This window comes from Pyrus communis, chromosome 2 (assembly GCF_963583255.1).
Source record: "Pyrus communis chromosome 2, drPyrComm1.1, whole genome shotgun sequence".
Taxonomy (NCBI): Eukaryota; Viridiplantae; Streptophyta; class Magnoliopsida; order Rosales; family Rosaceae; genus Pyrus; species Pyrus communis.
The window spans coordinates 471,574-486,449 of NC_084804.1; the positions used below are offsets into that span (position 1 = coordinate 471,574).

Sequence of the window (14,876 nt, forward strand, 5' to 3'; positions counted from 1 at the left end):
CCTAAACAACCTTCCTCATAAACCAAAAAAATAATACGTGCACGGAATCAAAAAATATTAACGGAAAAGTATCGTCTTCAAATGTTAATATGCTATTAATATATGCACCACATCATTCGTTTGACGATATTCACACATAGAGATTCATATTAAGGTGCAAAACAAACGAGTGTTTAGGGAAAACAACTTGCACATAATGAATTTATCGTCATTTTGACGTCCTCCATCCAGTTACGCATGACCATATGACGAAAAACGAAAAATTTATACGTGATAATGTATGACCGGAATTCCGTGTATGGGTAATTCTGTTGCAATTGACGGATGCCCCGCCGGTCGGGGCAAACTAATTTTGACATCACTATGGGCTGGTCTTGACATGCAAATTGGGTTTCATTTTATATTTGGGCCTTAGAACAAAAAAACTATAGCCCTTTTACATTTTAGACATTGGCGGCGGAAGCGCACCGAGCACGTGGATTGCCGCGGATCTGGCGACTATATGAATATATATATATATATATATATATATATATATATATATGTTTTTATTACCTTCCGGAATAGAAATTTTAATCGACCCCAAAAAGATAAAAAAGAAAATTCTCTCTACGCGAAGGAACAAGGAACTAAATTCACAACCGATACTCGATCCCTGTTGTTTAATCAAAAGGTAATCATCGAGTTGTGGAATGAATTGGTAAATTGTTGAAGTTGTTAGGTTTTGGATTCAGCTTTCGTTTTCCTGGGAATTAGGATTTTCTCTCTGAATCGGTGTTTGTTTCTCGGGAAAATTGCGTGGTTTTGCAGGAGGTGAAATGTCGACGGCCGATTTGATACTGAGACCTGAGTGTGGCGGATGTAAAACGACCAAGGATTTATACGGAAGCAATTGCAAGCACTTGACTCTGTGCGACGACTGTGGCAAAAAAATGGCTCTCAACCGCGCCAAGTGCAACGAGTGCGGCGCCGTCGTCACTCGCTTAATTCGAGTTCGCCCTCTCTCTCTCTCTCTCTCTCTCTCTCTCTCTCTCTCTCTCTCTCTCTCTATATATATATATATATATATATATAAAGATTAATTGCTGTATTTGTTCTGAAATAGGAATATAATGTTCGAGCGAGTACTGTCAATGACAAGAACTACTTCATTGGGAGATTTGTGACGGGGTTGCCGAGTTTTTCGAAGACGAAGAATTCTGAAAATAAATGGTCTCTCCACAAGGATGGACTACAAGGACGTCAACTTAGTGATGCTATGCGGGTATTTTCAATTCAAATTATGCCCATTGGCTATTACTTGCTTGGTTTTCGCCGTTTTGCGAGTATCTTTTGGAGATTGTGTTGCTATAGCTAATAACCACTATAAACTTGTGAATTGTTTGTGACCCGATTGTATCAGCATTTTAAAGCGCGAGTTGAGATTCAAATGCTTTCTGTTCTTGTAATTTTCTTTCATTATGTTCCTCTCGGAATTAGAAAGTTGTGGGATGTTTCATGGACTGACATTAGGATCGTTTGCCCTCCTTCGTATTTACATTACATTTCGTTATGTAGGAGAAGTACAAGAATAAACCCTGGGTTTTGGAGGACGAAAGTGGCCGGTCTCAGTACCAGGGTCATCTTGAAGGTGCACAGACTGCAACCTACTACTTGCTAATAAAGCATCCCTCTGGAAAGGAGTTTTCTGCCATTCCTGCTGGTTCTTGGTACACAGGCCTGACCAATTTTTACTACCGCTTTTTTAATTTTACGGTTCATCACTAATAGTCTTGGCATGAATGTGGGTAAAAGCATTTCATAATTACCAATTATGGCCACGGTTGTTCTATCCATTAGCTTATCAAAACAATGTTGTTTCGACAATATCTCTTAGGTTCAATTTCAACAAGGTTGCACAGTACAAACAACTTACATTGGAGGAAGCCGAAGAGAAGATTAGTAATAGGAAAAAGACTGCAGATGGATATGAAAGATGGATGATGAAAGCTGCAAATAATGGAGCTGCTTTATTTGGTGAAGTGGAGAGGTTTGACAACGATAATGGTGTGGCTGGTGGGAAGGGACGAAAAAAGACAGCTGCTGGTGGTGATGATGAAGAAGGAAATGGTTCAGATAGAGGAGATGAGGATGATGAAGAAGAGTTGGAAAGGAAGAAAAGATTGAACAAAAGTGGTGGTGACGGTGATGGTGATGATGATGATGAAGGCGCAAGGGGAGGTGATGCGGACATGGATGACGATGATATCGAGAAGGGTAAACATTTATCCTCCTTTGTTTTTCCTTATATACAAAATATCATGAGCGCTATTTTTTCTTTTCTTTCTAACCTAAAGAATTGCTACCCAATACCATTATTTATCACCACAAGTTTTTAGAAGAGTGAAATTCAGCTTGTACCTACTTGCCGTGGAATGATGCTGCATATACAGACATGATACCCGCCTCTATTTCACTGTTTTTTATTATTTTATTATTTTTTATTTTTAATTTGTCTCGTGAAGAGTATTTTTCTGTAAAGTATTTGATAACTTCATTAGTAAGGGTTTTAATGTTAGTTCTATGTTTCTTCATCCGTAGGGAATATTGTATCAAATAAGTCTTGTCCAGATGTCTTTTTTTTTTTTTTTTTTGTGAACAGAACAGGGGCACCTGATGAAGTACGTTATAATCATGTCTGGATTATGTTTGTTCCATGTCTTCCTTTTTAATAATCAAGTAGCCTCTTATTGTAGGTGATGACTGGGAGCACGAAGAAATTTTCACTGATGATGATGAAGCTGTTGGCAACAATCCTGAGGAAAGGGAAGATTTGGAACCAGAGATTCCAGCTCCTCCAGAAATTAAGCAGGTTTGTTGCACAAATGTCTCCCAATTGGTTAATTTCTATATTGTGCGTTATGTTGCATTATGTATCTTTAAGTATGCTGCCTTCTACTAGTAAATATCTGGTTTTGATGATATATATAAATATTTAGCTGTTGAACCAAAAGAGGGGGGCCTGGAGGTATAGTGGTTTTAATTTATAAAAAATCATTGATGCTTGCTACGCACTCTTTTTGTATTATGTAGAACCCACAACCACTATTTGTTAAGAGTTCAGTTATAAACTAATACTGATGAACATAATAGGTAGACGGATTTTGATATTTGTATACAAATTGATTTGAACATTTTTATATTTGAAAACTATGCTATGGAATATAGTACAGCAGTCAAGACCTAGTTATCTTGCTTGTTCAATTTGGGGGTGTGTCTCGGGTTTTTCTCTTAGTTCCCTTCACATCTTGATAATTCCTTGTGCTATTATCTGTTTAAGTTTGAGCCTCAATTTTATTGATATGAGTGTCATAAATTATAACGCTTTGATTTCCTCCTCTATTGGCACTGGTGTGTTCTGTTTTCACCATGTATCTGGTGGTACCTTGGAAGTTTGTACACGTGTGTCAGTTTTATCCATGGTGCAAGTGCTTTGTACATTGTGGCTCTTTGTGCAATTTAAAGATGGCCTTTTTTTAAATATGTTTTTTTCTCACAGGATGATGAGGACGAGGATGAAGATGACAAAGAGGGTGGGCTGAGCAAATCAGGAAAAGAGTTGAAGAAGCTACTTGGGCGAAGTGGTGGGCTGAATGATTCAGATGTGGAGGATGACGACGATGATGATGATGATGTAAGTTATTTATTTATTTTTTAGCATACTCAATAGTCAATAGGATGATGATGTAGATTCCAATTTCCCATAATAACAACTCAAGTGCTTCACTTGTCTATGTAGAACTGCATCTGTTATATGATTTTTTTTTTTTCCGTGTACTACGTTCATTTTGAAAAGCAATGGGACATTTTTGTTGAAGCTACCAGTATGTTTTATTCATAGACACGGGAGTTTTGAAGATTTGATTTGTATGTAAAACTGCATCACAGCTCTTCTCCCGCTAATTCGCCTTTTCTTTCTCTTGTGTCCAGATGGATGATGATATTGGCTTTCCTTCAGAGCTGGCTCCAAAGCAGAAGGATGCACCCAAAGAGGAACCATCTGACAACAGTCCCTCAAAACCAACACCTTTTGCGTCCAGTCGAGGAACTACATCAACCTCCAAGTCCTCAAAGGGAAAGAGAAAATCAAGTGGCGATGATGCTAAGGCATCTAACAGTGCACCTCCCAAGAAGGTCAAGACTGAAAATGTACGTTTTGCTACTTTGTTTTTATCAGATTTATTTTTGGAAGCTTTGAAACTCCCCATACTCGCAAATGATATGCTATTCATTTATATTGTATCCAAATTAGGAACAAAAATCCATCAAAGAGGAGCCTGTGTCTGTACCTGCTTCTAAAAGTAGTGCGCCTCCAAAAGGTACTCCGCCGGTGAAAACAGAGCCATCATCATCTGGTGGACGTGTCACCGAGGAAGAAATCAGGGCCGTGTTGATGCAGAGAACACCACTTACCACGAATGATCTTGTTTCTAGATTTAAGGGAAGACTCAAATCGTCTGAGGTACGATCTGTCACGTTTGTACCATTGTTTGGACTCATTTTCCAGGCTCTGCCCTCTTCTGTTTTGAATTTGAAGAACGTAGACTGGATAATTAGAATTGTGGTAGTTTCCTTATTTCTTCATTCTGTCTATGGTGCAGGAAAAGGCTGCTTTTTCGAGTATTCTAAGGAGAATTTCTAAGATAAAGAAGGGCAACAACGGAACCAGCAGCTTTATAGTACTGAAAGAACGATGATTGGATCCCCCAATACACTGAGGTGCCCTCTCTGAGGAATTACGACTACTCTGTCTAGTGTATTGGTCTTGTGTATAATTGAGATTGTACGATGCTAGCATCAGTCGCTCGTGGGTGCATGACTAGAATTGTAGTCATTGATCTTTGTGGGCTCTCCATAGATCAATGGCTAGAACAACTCTGTGCTTATAGGTCTATTGTGCTTGTAATTATACTAAATCGTCAGAATTTGTAATTTTCTTTCGTGTTTTTGGGATAATCACTTCGTTGCTAACTCGAAATGAATTGATTTAAAATTTTAAGAGTCTCGTTTTCTTACTAGATTATAATTAATACAAACCAAAATCCAAATAAGTACCAATCCTCACTGTCTTACTAAATTAGAATTAACACACATGACATACTTCTAACTCTAATTACCCAACACATAACAAAGCAACCCAAATGACAACACCATGAGGCTTGCAGTGAGATGGGCCGAACCAGAAGGGGTTTTGGGCCCTTCAGCTGCAACCACCGCGGAGCCCTTTGATTCTGCCACGAGGGAGTTGGACGTTTCAGGAGCTTGATATGATTGAGGCATAACTTCCACGTGTAGTTTGAGGCCCTTATTGCAGCTGTCGACGTTACTGCTAGCGAAGTACCGGAGTCCTTCCTTGTCCATCGAGATGCTATCCAGGCCGTCCGTGAACATCCTGATTGGGTTGGTTACATCGCACGATTCGAATTCCTCCTTGCTCTTCACTTCAGCTATGTACCCATGCGCCGCGGAGTAGGCTAGCCCTGCTCATATTCATAAAAGTGAGAAAAAAAAAATTAAAGAATTCGAATAATAAACCAAATGCATGAAAATATCCTTACTTTCTTTCCACTTCATTCTCCTTTTATTCGGGAACAGAACAGACAAATGGCTTGGTTAGAGGTGCCAAGAAAACTAAACCAAAGGGAGAGGAATAGGGCTGGTTTGCGATTGCTTTTATAGGAAGCGTTATATGAATAGCAAAAATTCAACTTAATAAGTAGTTTTTTTGTAAGTACTCTTAAACTTTTAGTTAACCGATGTTAGAACATAATTTTCATAACACAATATCGCTTTTTGTAACGCATAAGCACTTTTAAGTTTCTCCCGACCGACATCTTAAGCGATTTAACCATTTCAAAAGCAGAGCAATTAAACATAAATTGATACGACTCCTTAGAATTTGGTAACTTCAACTTCATTAACAACCACTTACGAATCTTTTTTCGGATTACCCCCATTTATCTCAAGTTTTGGATTGAACTAATCCATTGACGCAAATAATTCATGGAAAAAATCGAGTTATATGTGCCCTATAAGTAAAACCAAACAAACCCTTATTAAGCTTGAGAGAGAGGAGGAGAGAGAAGACTCACACATCTTATCTCCGGCCCTAAATGTTTTGCCCGAGGACCAAGAAGCGAGGTCGGAGGATGGATCCCAGCCGCGGTCTCCTCCGACCACATGGTGCACTTGTGCTCCAACCAAGCTCCCTCCGAGGCTCACGGCGGCGATACCAATCGCCAAAACAGCAACAGCCACCTTCAATGCTACAGCTCCAGCCATTAGCTCACAAGAGTCTCTCGTCTGGGCACCAGCCAAAGAGTTTGCTTTTTATCTCTCTTTTTATCTGAACAAAAGCTAAATGCAACAGAGAAAGAGAGTGATAATGTGTGGGAGAAGTAAAGGCGCACCTTTTTCGGTTTTTAGCAATGAATTACTTTCCAAGCAATTTCCCACTCGTTTAAACCAAAACAAGCGAAGACTGGTTGTTCATACTCCTTTTCTACGTGTACAACTACCACTGGGCCACTACCCTACTCCTTTTTTACGAGAATACCCCTCTGTTGTTGTCCCCACTTGGAGGTGCTTAAATGCCTTCAAAGTCAGAAATTGGTATATCAAAATATCATAAGATAAAAGACCGTATATTAAAAAAAAATATTTTAATTACTTATATTATGATATTTGACGTACCAAGTTATGTTTCTAGCATATAAAAAAAGTTGCCTACAAAACAATGAGTGTGGTCTTGTGCTGCGGTACCCCGTAGCATAGCTAGTAGTAGCACAAAGGGCGTTCCACCTAATTACCAAATTACCAATTTATTACCAGATGCCAACCTTGACGTTCGTTCGTGGCCTAGACCTAGAGACTAGAGAGACACTTGCATGAAATGTTTTACCGCTGACTTGGCTTCTCAAGTCACTAATATAACTAAGTTCACGTAAAAAGAGTTGTTCAAATGATCTAATGTCACATATGTACCTTCATGTCACAAGAATTTTTCTCCATTACCAAACCTTCATTACGTACTCATTACTAACAATCTCATGCGACTATAAAACATACTATAAGAATTTGGAATGTTATACATACTAATCATATGCCCTATTACAAATGTTAAGCACAAGCATAATCCTATATTTCTCTAATATTTTAAGCTCTTTCGTTAACCTAAGAATTCTACAGTTAATTACATGAGTCCGCCAGCCTAGCATAGCAATGTGAGGTTGTAATTAAACACGGTATAAAGTGATTGATTGTATAATGAGGCTGATTAAACATGGTTCTTTTCTCCTTATACTAGTCTTTTTATTTAATGAAAGTAACTTAGTTTGACAAAAAAAAAAGAAGGATCTAGATCCTCTCCGGATCTAAGGATGCCGAGCCTAGGGATCAGTTAATGAAATTTCAACGGGTCGGATCAATTGATCCCTGGGCTCAGGATCTGGATCCAAAAAAAAAGACCCCCTACCTTGGGTAGGTAGCAAATCACTTTATGATCAATTGAGAAGAATTAAAGCTTGCAGACGAAGACCCATACCTGGAAGGTAATAAGAAGGGCACCCTACTAATCATGGGTAGTAAGCAACATCAAATGAATTAACGTTGCAGAAGACCTTGTGCCTGAAAGGAGAAGGGCACCCTACCCGTTATGGCAATATAAAAAAAATACATGAGTACGCCATAAAAATGCGAAGAAGCGTTTGAAAATTGAACGGTAGGTATGCTTTTCTTCTTTTCTACTCCCCAACGAAACCCTAGCTGTCACCACCAGGATCGTACGTACCCTCTGCCATGGTCCATGCATGGTAATCAAATTTTGGAGCAGAGAGCTGGATGATGAGCAAATCTCATGTGATGTGAATCATGTGATCACTTCCGTTCATATGCACAACATGAACTTGTGGTCCTAAATGAAAATCGACTACGTTACCATGTATAATCTCTATTTGAGAAAATTTCTTGCAATTGGTTGTATATTTATTGTTTTTATCGCTCTTTCTACCGTATATACCTCTTACGTTTATAGTAAAAACATAAGAAGGAATTACCCATCAGAATATACAGTCAAAGAGTAGGAATCTCCTCCATTAATTTAGTACACAAACAATTATGGTATCCGTCAGTCAGATACTTTGTTAATTTCGTGGGACTCGTGCCTTTTCTTAATGAGGAATTGTGCCTGCAGGCTACAGAAGATTGCCGAGTTTTATGCTCTCAAGTCTCAACTCTGTGAAGAATTTTCCAACAAAAAAGAAGGAAATAAAAAAGGGCTGGATCAATGCAGAACATGCCATAAATAAAATTAAAAAAAAAAAAAAAATTAAAATTTGCTTGTTGGCGAGATAAGAAAATCTGTAGATTTTGATACACTGATTTTAGAGCAATATACATATCACATGACTCGCAGCTTACCAGTTATCAGTAGTTGCTGCATGGATCACGTCCCGTCCAACCGATTTTCCACTCTTCAAAGTCTACTACCTAAAGATAATCACTTCAACTTCCACATGCATCATCACTAATTACTTGTTGTGTGATACTGGAAGCCATCGATCGTAATAAAGCAAACGCGCAATCAAAACCCAAAACCAAATATGATAACGAACAATTGGGTGTGTTTGATTAATTAAGATATGAAATCTTAACAGGGTAGATTATGTATTAATCGATGTCTTCATCATTATCGCTGTCGTCCGATGGGTATAATATGATAATATCAACTTCTTCAGGCAATCGAAAGCTCACCTTCTTTTTCAACTTATGAGTTTTAGACTCATTTAGTTGTGTATTAATACTTCTGCAGCTCATTTCAACTACTTATATTAAAATATCATAAGACAGGTGACTGTATACTAAAAAAGAATATTTCAACTACTTATATCATGATACTTAGTATATCAGGTTGTGTTTCTGACACACCGAAAAAGTTGTCTGCAAAGTAATGAGTGTGATCTTGTGCTAGGATACCCCGTACCATAGCAAGTAGTAGCACTAAGGACGTTCCACCAAATTACCAAATTACCAATTTATTACCATATGCCAACCTTGACGTTCGTTCGTGGCCTAGACCTGGAGCAATACTTGCATTATAAGTTTTACCGCTGCCTTGGCTTCTTGAGTCACTAATATAATTAACTTCATGTAAAAAGAGTTGTACAAATGATCTTGTATTAGTGGTTCAAAATGTCATAGACGACATACATATGTACGTTCATTTCATAAGATTTTTTCTCCATTACCAAACCTTCATTACATACTCATTACTAACAATCTCATGCAACTATAAAACATACTATAAGAATTTGGAATGTTATACATACTAATTATATGCCCTATTATAAATGTTAAGCACAAGCATGCCAATGTCCTAATTCTACATTTCTCTAATATTTTAAGCTCTTTCGTTAAGATAATTATAAAGCTAAGAATTCCACAGTTAACTACATGAGTCCACCAGCCGAGCATAGTAGTGTGAGGTTGTAATTAAACAGGGCATTAAAGTGGTTGATTGTATGATAAGGCTAATTAAGCCAAGCCCTAAGCCTTGAAGGTCATATAAGGACCCCCTACCTTGGGTAGATAGCAAATCACTTTATGATCAATTGAGATGAATGAAAGCTTGCAGACGAAGACCCATACCTGGAAGGTAATAAGAAGGGCACCCTACCAATCATGGGTAGTAAGCAAAATCAAATGAATTGAACTCAGATAAATTAACGTTGCATAAGAAGACCTTGCGCCCGAAAGGAGAAGGGCGCACCCTACCCGTTATGGCAATATCAAAAAAATTGTACGCCATAAAAATGCGAAGAAGCGTTTGAAATTGAACGGTAGGTATGCTTTTCTTCTTTTCTACTCCCCAACGAAACCCTAGCTGTCACCACCAGGATCGTACGTACCCTCTACCATGATCCATGCATGGTAATCAAATTTTGGAGCAGAGAGCGGGATGATGAACAGATCTCATGTGATGTGAATCATGTGATTGCTTCCGTTCATACGCACAACATGAACTTGTGGTCCTAAATGAAAATCGACTACGGTACTATGTATAATCTCTATTTGGAGAAGATTTCTTGCAATCGGTTGTATATTTATTGTTTTTATCGCTCACTCTACTGTATCTACCTCTCACTTTTATAGTAAAAAAATAAGAAGGAATTACCCATCAGAATATACAGTCAAAGAGTAGGAATCTCCTCCATTAATTTGGTACGCAAATAATTATGGTATCCATCAGTCAGATACTTTGTTAATTTCGTGGGACTTGTGTCTTTTATCAATGAGGAATTGTGCATGCAGGCTACAGAAGATTGCCGAGTTTTATGCTCTCCAGTCTCAACTCTGTGAAGAATTATCCAACAAAAGAAAAAAAAGGGTTTGATCAACGCAAAACATGCTATAAATAAACAAAAATTTGCTTGTTGGCGAGATATAGAAAATCTATAGATTTTGATACACTGATTTTGGAGCAATATACATATCACATGACTCGCAGCTTACCAATTATCAGTAATTGGTCCAACCGATTTTCCACTCTTCAAAGTCCTACTACTTAAAGATAATCCCTTCAACTTCCACACGCATCATCACTAATTACTTATTGTGTGATACTGGAACCCAAAACCAAATATGATAACGAGCAATTGGGTGTGTTTGATTAATTAAGATATGAAATCTTAATGGGGTAGATTTTGTGTTAATCGATGTCTTCATCATTATCGCTGTCGTCCGATGGGTAAAATATGATAATATCAGCTTCTTCAGGCAATCGAAAGCTCACCTTCTTTTTCACCTTCTTTTTCAACTCACGAGTTTTAGACTCATTTAGTTGTGTATTAATACTTCTGCAGCTCATTGACGTCGAAATATCAGCAATGATCAAGTTTGCCCCATCAGATTTCTGATCCTCATTTTTGACGGGTCTCTCGAGGCAGAAGCTGTCTTTTGCTTTAGAGAAAGGAGGCAATTTGGACGAAGAAGAAGATGCAGCTGGGTGTATCCTTTTCGAGCTGGGTCTAAGCACATACAATTCGCCTCCGTTGATGTTGTAGTTATGATCTGCCTTGACGTGGCCGGGAGACGTCAAGAGCCATTCTTCTAGAGTTATCATCTTGGTCCCATTCCCAGTTGCTCCAACAATTCCAGTATTTTTTGTGAAATTCTTGTAAATGTTCTTCTTCTTCTCTGGTGCCAATTGTCTCTTCCTTTTCTTGTTCTCCGATTTTAAGCAGTCCGGTTTCAGAAACTCCATGATCCACGGCACTGGACTCGAATTCCCACCACCATGGCCGCCAGATGATGACGATGAGGACTTAAAATTGCTTTGATTAGCTCCCATTTCCGACCCTCTTAGCCTCTTTGACTAGTTACAAAGTACGTAACTAATCAATATATGCGCGAACGAACGAAAGAGAATTAACTCAGCGTACGTTCGTCACAGATGAAATGAAAACAAGTCGAAGATGAGAAATGTATTGACTTTGTTTATGTTTTTAAAGAAAATTTTAGACGGAGATGCCTAGAGGTTTAATGTTGTTCATGAGCACTATGAAAGCTTAGGTAACGTCAAATGTTTGGTATTTTTGTTTTGTGTGCGCTTTATCCACAACATCATCGTCATGCATGTGTTAGGGAGCTTCCACTTAATGCTACTTCATATAATTGCATGCATGATAACTTGGGCAAACTACGCACTTAATTACACGATCATTGGTTGACTTACAAACAAGAACCACCGTATAGCCGTAGGTGGCTTGGATTATTCTTCATCTTACTAAGCCAATACCCAATTAAAATTTTACAAGCTGGATTTTTGGAATTTGACAACAAAAAAATGGCGATAAAAACAAGGTTGATACTTGCGTTGCCCTCTTTGCTTTCATCAGATTCAAATCAAGGAGATGCATGGCAGATATCTATCTGCTAGCTCATCAGAATATTTGTCTTCTTTCAGGAGGTAGTACACAGAGAATCCAATTGGAGTATCTAGCTAAGCTACTGCTTGTTTTTTTTTTTTTTTTTTTTTTTTTTGGTCAAAGGAAATTTTATTACAAAAGCATACTTTACAACAAAGGCTCAACACACACTTTAAATACAATAAAAAAAAAGGCCTAAAACTAAAGGAGAACAGAAAAAAAAAAAATCCAACAACAGGAAGGCCCATAAACTACACAACTTCCGCCAGAAACTTCCGCAGCCTTCTCCCACTAAAACAGGTCCACTGCCCAATTCCCCTCCTCCGTCCAGTAACGCCTCCATAGAAGCCACCTCCAACCACAAGTTGCTACAAGAGCACAGCCATGAACAAGGGATAATCGGCAGCCAAGTTAGCAAAGCCGACTATCAGAATGAAGTTCACGGATACCCATGAACGACTCTGTCGAAACCGACATATTACAAGGAGAAAGTGGTGGTGGTTGTTCCACTCAAGCCGGAGCAATCACCGGAACTCTACACACAATCTCAGAAAGAAACATGGCTGATGATTGGATCGAAGATAGGCAAGGAAGAGGTATACCTTCAAGAGTAGAGGAATAGCTGAGACCAAAGAGAAAATTGAGAAAGGATAACTGTAGAAGCAAGGAGAGAAGAAGGAAAATAAAAGACACAGACAACCGACTCCAACAGAAACTAGAGCCAATGTTACCGGAAAAACCCAAGATTGAAAGGTTCACAGGTAATGAGAAATACTATCAGGGAAGGGAGAAGAACTCTCACAGGCAATGAGATCTGTTACCATTGAGTTCCTGTAGTGACGGGTCTGTCTCTGCTTTTTCTCTTCATTGTCAATGTAAAATTTGCACGTATGTCGTATATGAATATATATAGAGATATGTATGATTGTTATTGCAGCCTCTTTTCCTATGTCGTCTTTGTTGTTTTCTATTGACATGCAAACATCAACCACAAGGGCGCATTAATCACATTTTAGGAGGGGATCATTCTTGAACTTCTAGAATACAAGGTCTTGCTACAATCATAACCGCAAAGAGACAATACATATCTCCTCCAAAAAGTTAGCAGTCTTAACTAGTTGCAATTGTATCAATGTGAGGCCCCTTTCCAACGTCGGTTTTAGTGTTTTTCCTATGTTTCAATATTTTTTGAGAAATTTTATTTAAACCCAAATATTATCTCGCAACATCCAATTTAAAAGTTTTGCCTCATGATTTCCTATTTTACCCTAAAAAGTAACTTCAAATAAACAGACAAATAAACCCACTGAGCACGTTAGCAGCAACTATTGTCGACCTTTTATCCTCACTCGTCGTTGTTTGGTTTTTCTGAGAAACCTCCATAGGGATGGATCTTGTTCCGAATATTTTATTTTCTTCAATGAACTAATAATTAAGCTCGCCGATTGTTGCTTGGAAGATAGAGAGAGAATTGTGGACTAAGCTGGTTTTTGATTATGGGGTTGATGTTTTTCTTGAGATTTTGGGTTTGATGATGGAGGAGAGTGAAAAAATAGAGAATTTGGGTGGGGGTGGCAACGGTGAATTTGAGTAAGCACCATACATTTTTCTATTAGGGTTTATGGTTACAACAAGAGACCAAAATTGAGAGAGAAAGAGTGGTGACCCACTACTCGACGGCGGCTGACGAGGAGGAGGTGGAGGCTGCTGTCGTCTGCAACATCATAACCGCTCTCTTTTCTCTTATGAATCTAATACAACTTTGGCAACATTCCTCCTATTCCATCAACCAAACTCCACAATCCCTCTTGATTTCCGGCCATCCACCCATTTGCTGGTTGTTAATTCAATAATTTTTTCTCTACACCCATTTTTTATTTAGGACAAAATTGGAATATAATTTTTTTTCAAAAAAACAATGGATGCAGAGATAAGATTGCAGGGTTCAAATAAAATTTCTCATATTCTTTTCCGCAATTTAGATTGATTTAATATATATTGTTGCTTATATACTAAGGGGGTGTAGTCAAATTAGGAGTTGGTAGGCTTTTAATAGACTTTAAAATCTAAAGGTAGTCAATTAGGATTTTATAAGATGATTTTAAAGGATTTTGAAATCATAGTGTAGTCAAATTAAGATTTGGTAGGATTTGAAATAATACAACAAAATCCATGAGTAGTCAAACATGATTTAAAAAAAAAAATCAATACAAATCTAGGGATAGTCAAAATACTAAAGATTTGTTAGGATTTTAATTGTAGAGGGATTTTGATGGATTTCAAGGTGGGTGGTATAAATATCAATTTGCATCAAGAATCTCACTCCACCCCCTCTGATTTCTTTTCAGATTCATAGATAGAAGAGGAACAGTCTCAAACAGAAGAAGAACAGTTTTCAAGATGACATCAACCGATTTCTTTTCACATTCATCAGAAATCTGCATCAAGAGTGAATGTGAAAAGAACAGTCTCAAACGTAAACAATTTCTCAAGAGTCAGATAGAAGATGGCAGAATCTCACTCTTCCATTTTTTTTTTCATTAGAGTATTTCTTTGCTTTGATGGAAGTTGTTTATGTTTCTAGATTTTATTTCCATTTCCTCCGCCATTCTCTCTTTATTTGATTCTTTACCTAAACAAGACAAGACCAAGAATGCATTCCTGCCATGAGGACTTGTCTTCCCTGCCAAGAGTACTTTTCTTCCTTGTCGCATTCAAACGGTTATATTTGAGCTGATGGTTCTTACCAAATTGTAAGCAAAACTTGGGCCATGAATTATAACAATTTTCACGACAGCAAAACTTGGCCATTTTCTTCTCTACAGCAACATTTGGCAGGAGTTTGTATTGGTTAAAATCTTTTGAAATCCTAAGAAATCCATGAAAGAAATCTATAAAAATTCATAGAAATCT

The 14,876-nt window shown here is 37.9% G+C and overlaps 2 protein-coding genes across 2 annotated transcripts; one reads left to right on the plus strand and one right to left on the minus strand.

Annotated features, from left to right (window-relative positions):
• The first annotated feature begins 559 nt into the window (after positions 1-559).
• LOC137725168 (transcription initiation factor IIF subunit alpha-like) lies at positions 560-5,038 on the plus strand. Its single transcript, XM_068463759.1, has 10 exons — positions 560-673; positions 811-992; positions 1,106-1,264; positions 1,558-1,709; positions 1,877-2,256; positions 2,736-2,851; positions 3,539-3,673; positions 3,970-4,188; positions 4,292-4,501; positions 4,641-5,038. Exons 2-10 carry the CDS (start codon positions 819-821, stop codon positions 4,734-4,736), a joined length of 1,641 nt encoding a protein of 546 aa, XP_068319860.1. The 5' UTR covers positions 560-673; positions 811-818; the 3' UTR covers positions 4,737-5,038.
• LOC137726194 (mavicyanin-like) lies at positions 5,022-6,476 on the minus strand. Its single transcript, XM_068465078.1, has 2 exons — positions 6,132-6,476; positions 5,022-5,519 (listed from the first exon to the last, which is right to left on the minus strand). The coding sequence occupies exons 1-2, from the start codon at positions 6,319-6,321 to the stop codon at positions 5,149-5,151; spliced, it is 561 nt and encodes a 186-aa protein (XP_068321179.1). The 5' UTR covers positions 6,322-6,476; the 3' UTR covers positions 5,022-5,148.
• Positions 6,477-14,876: the final 8,400 nt, after the last annotated feature.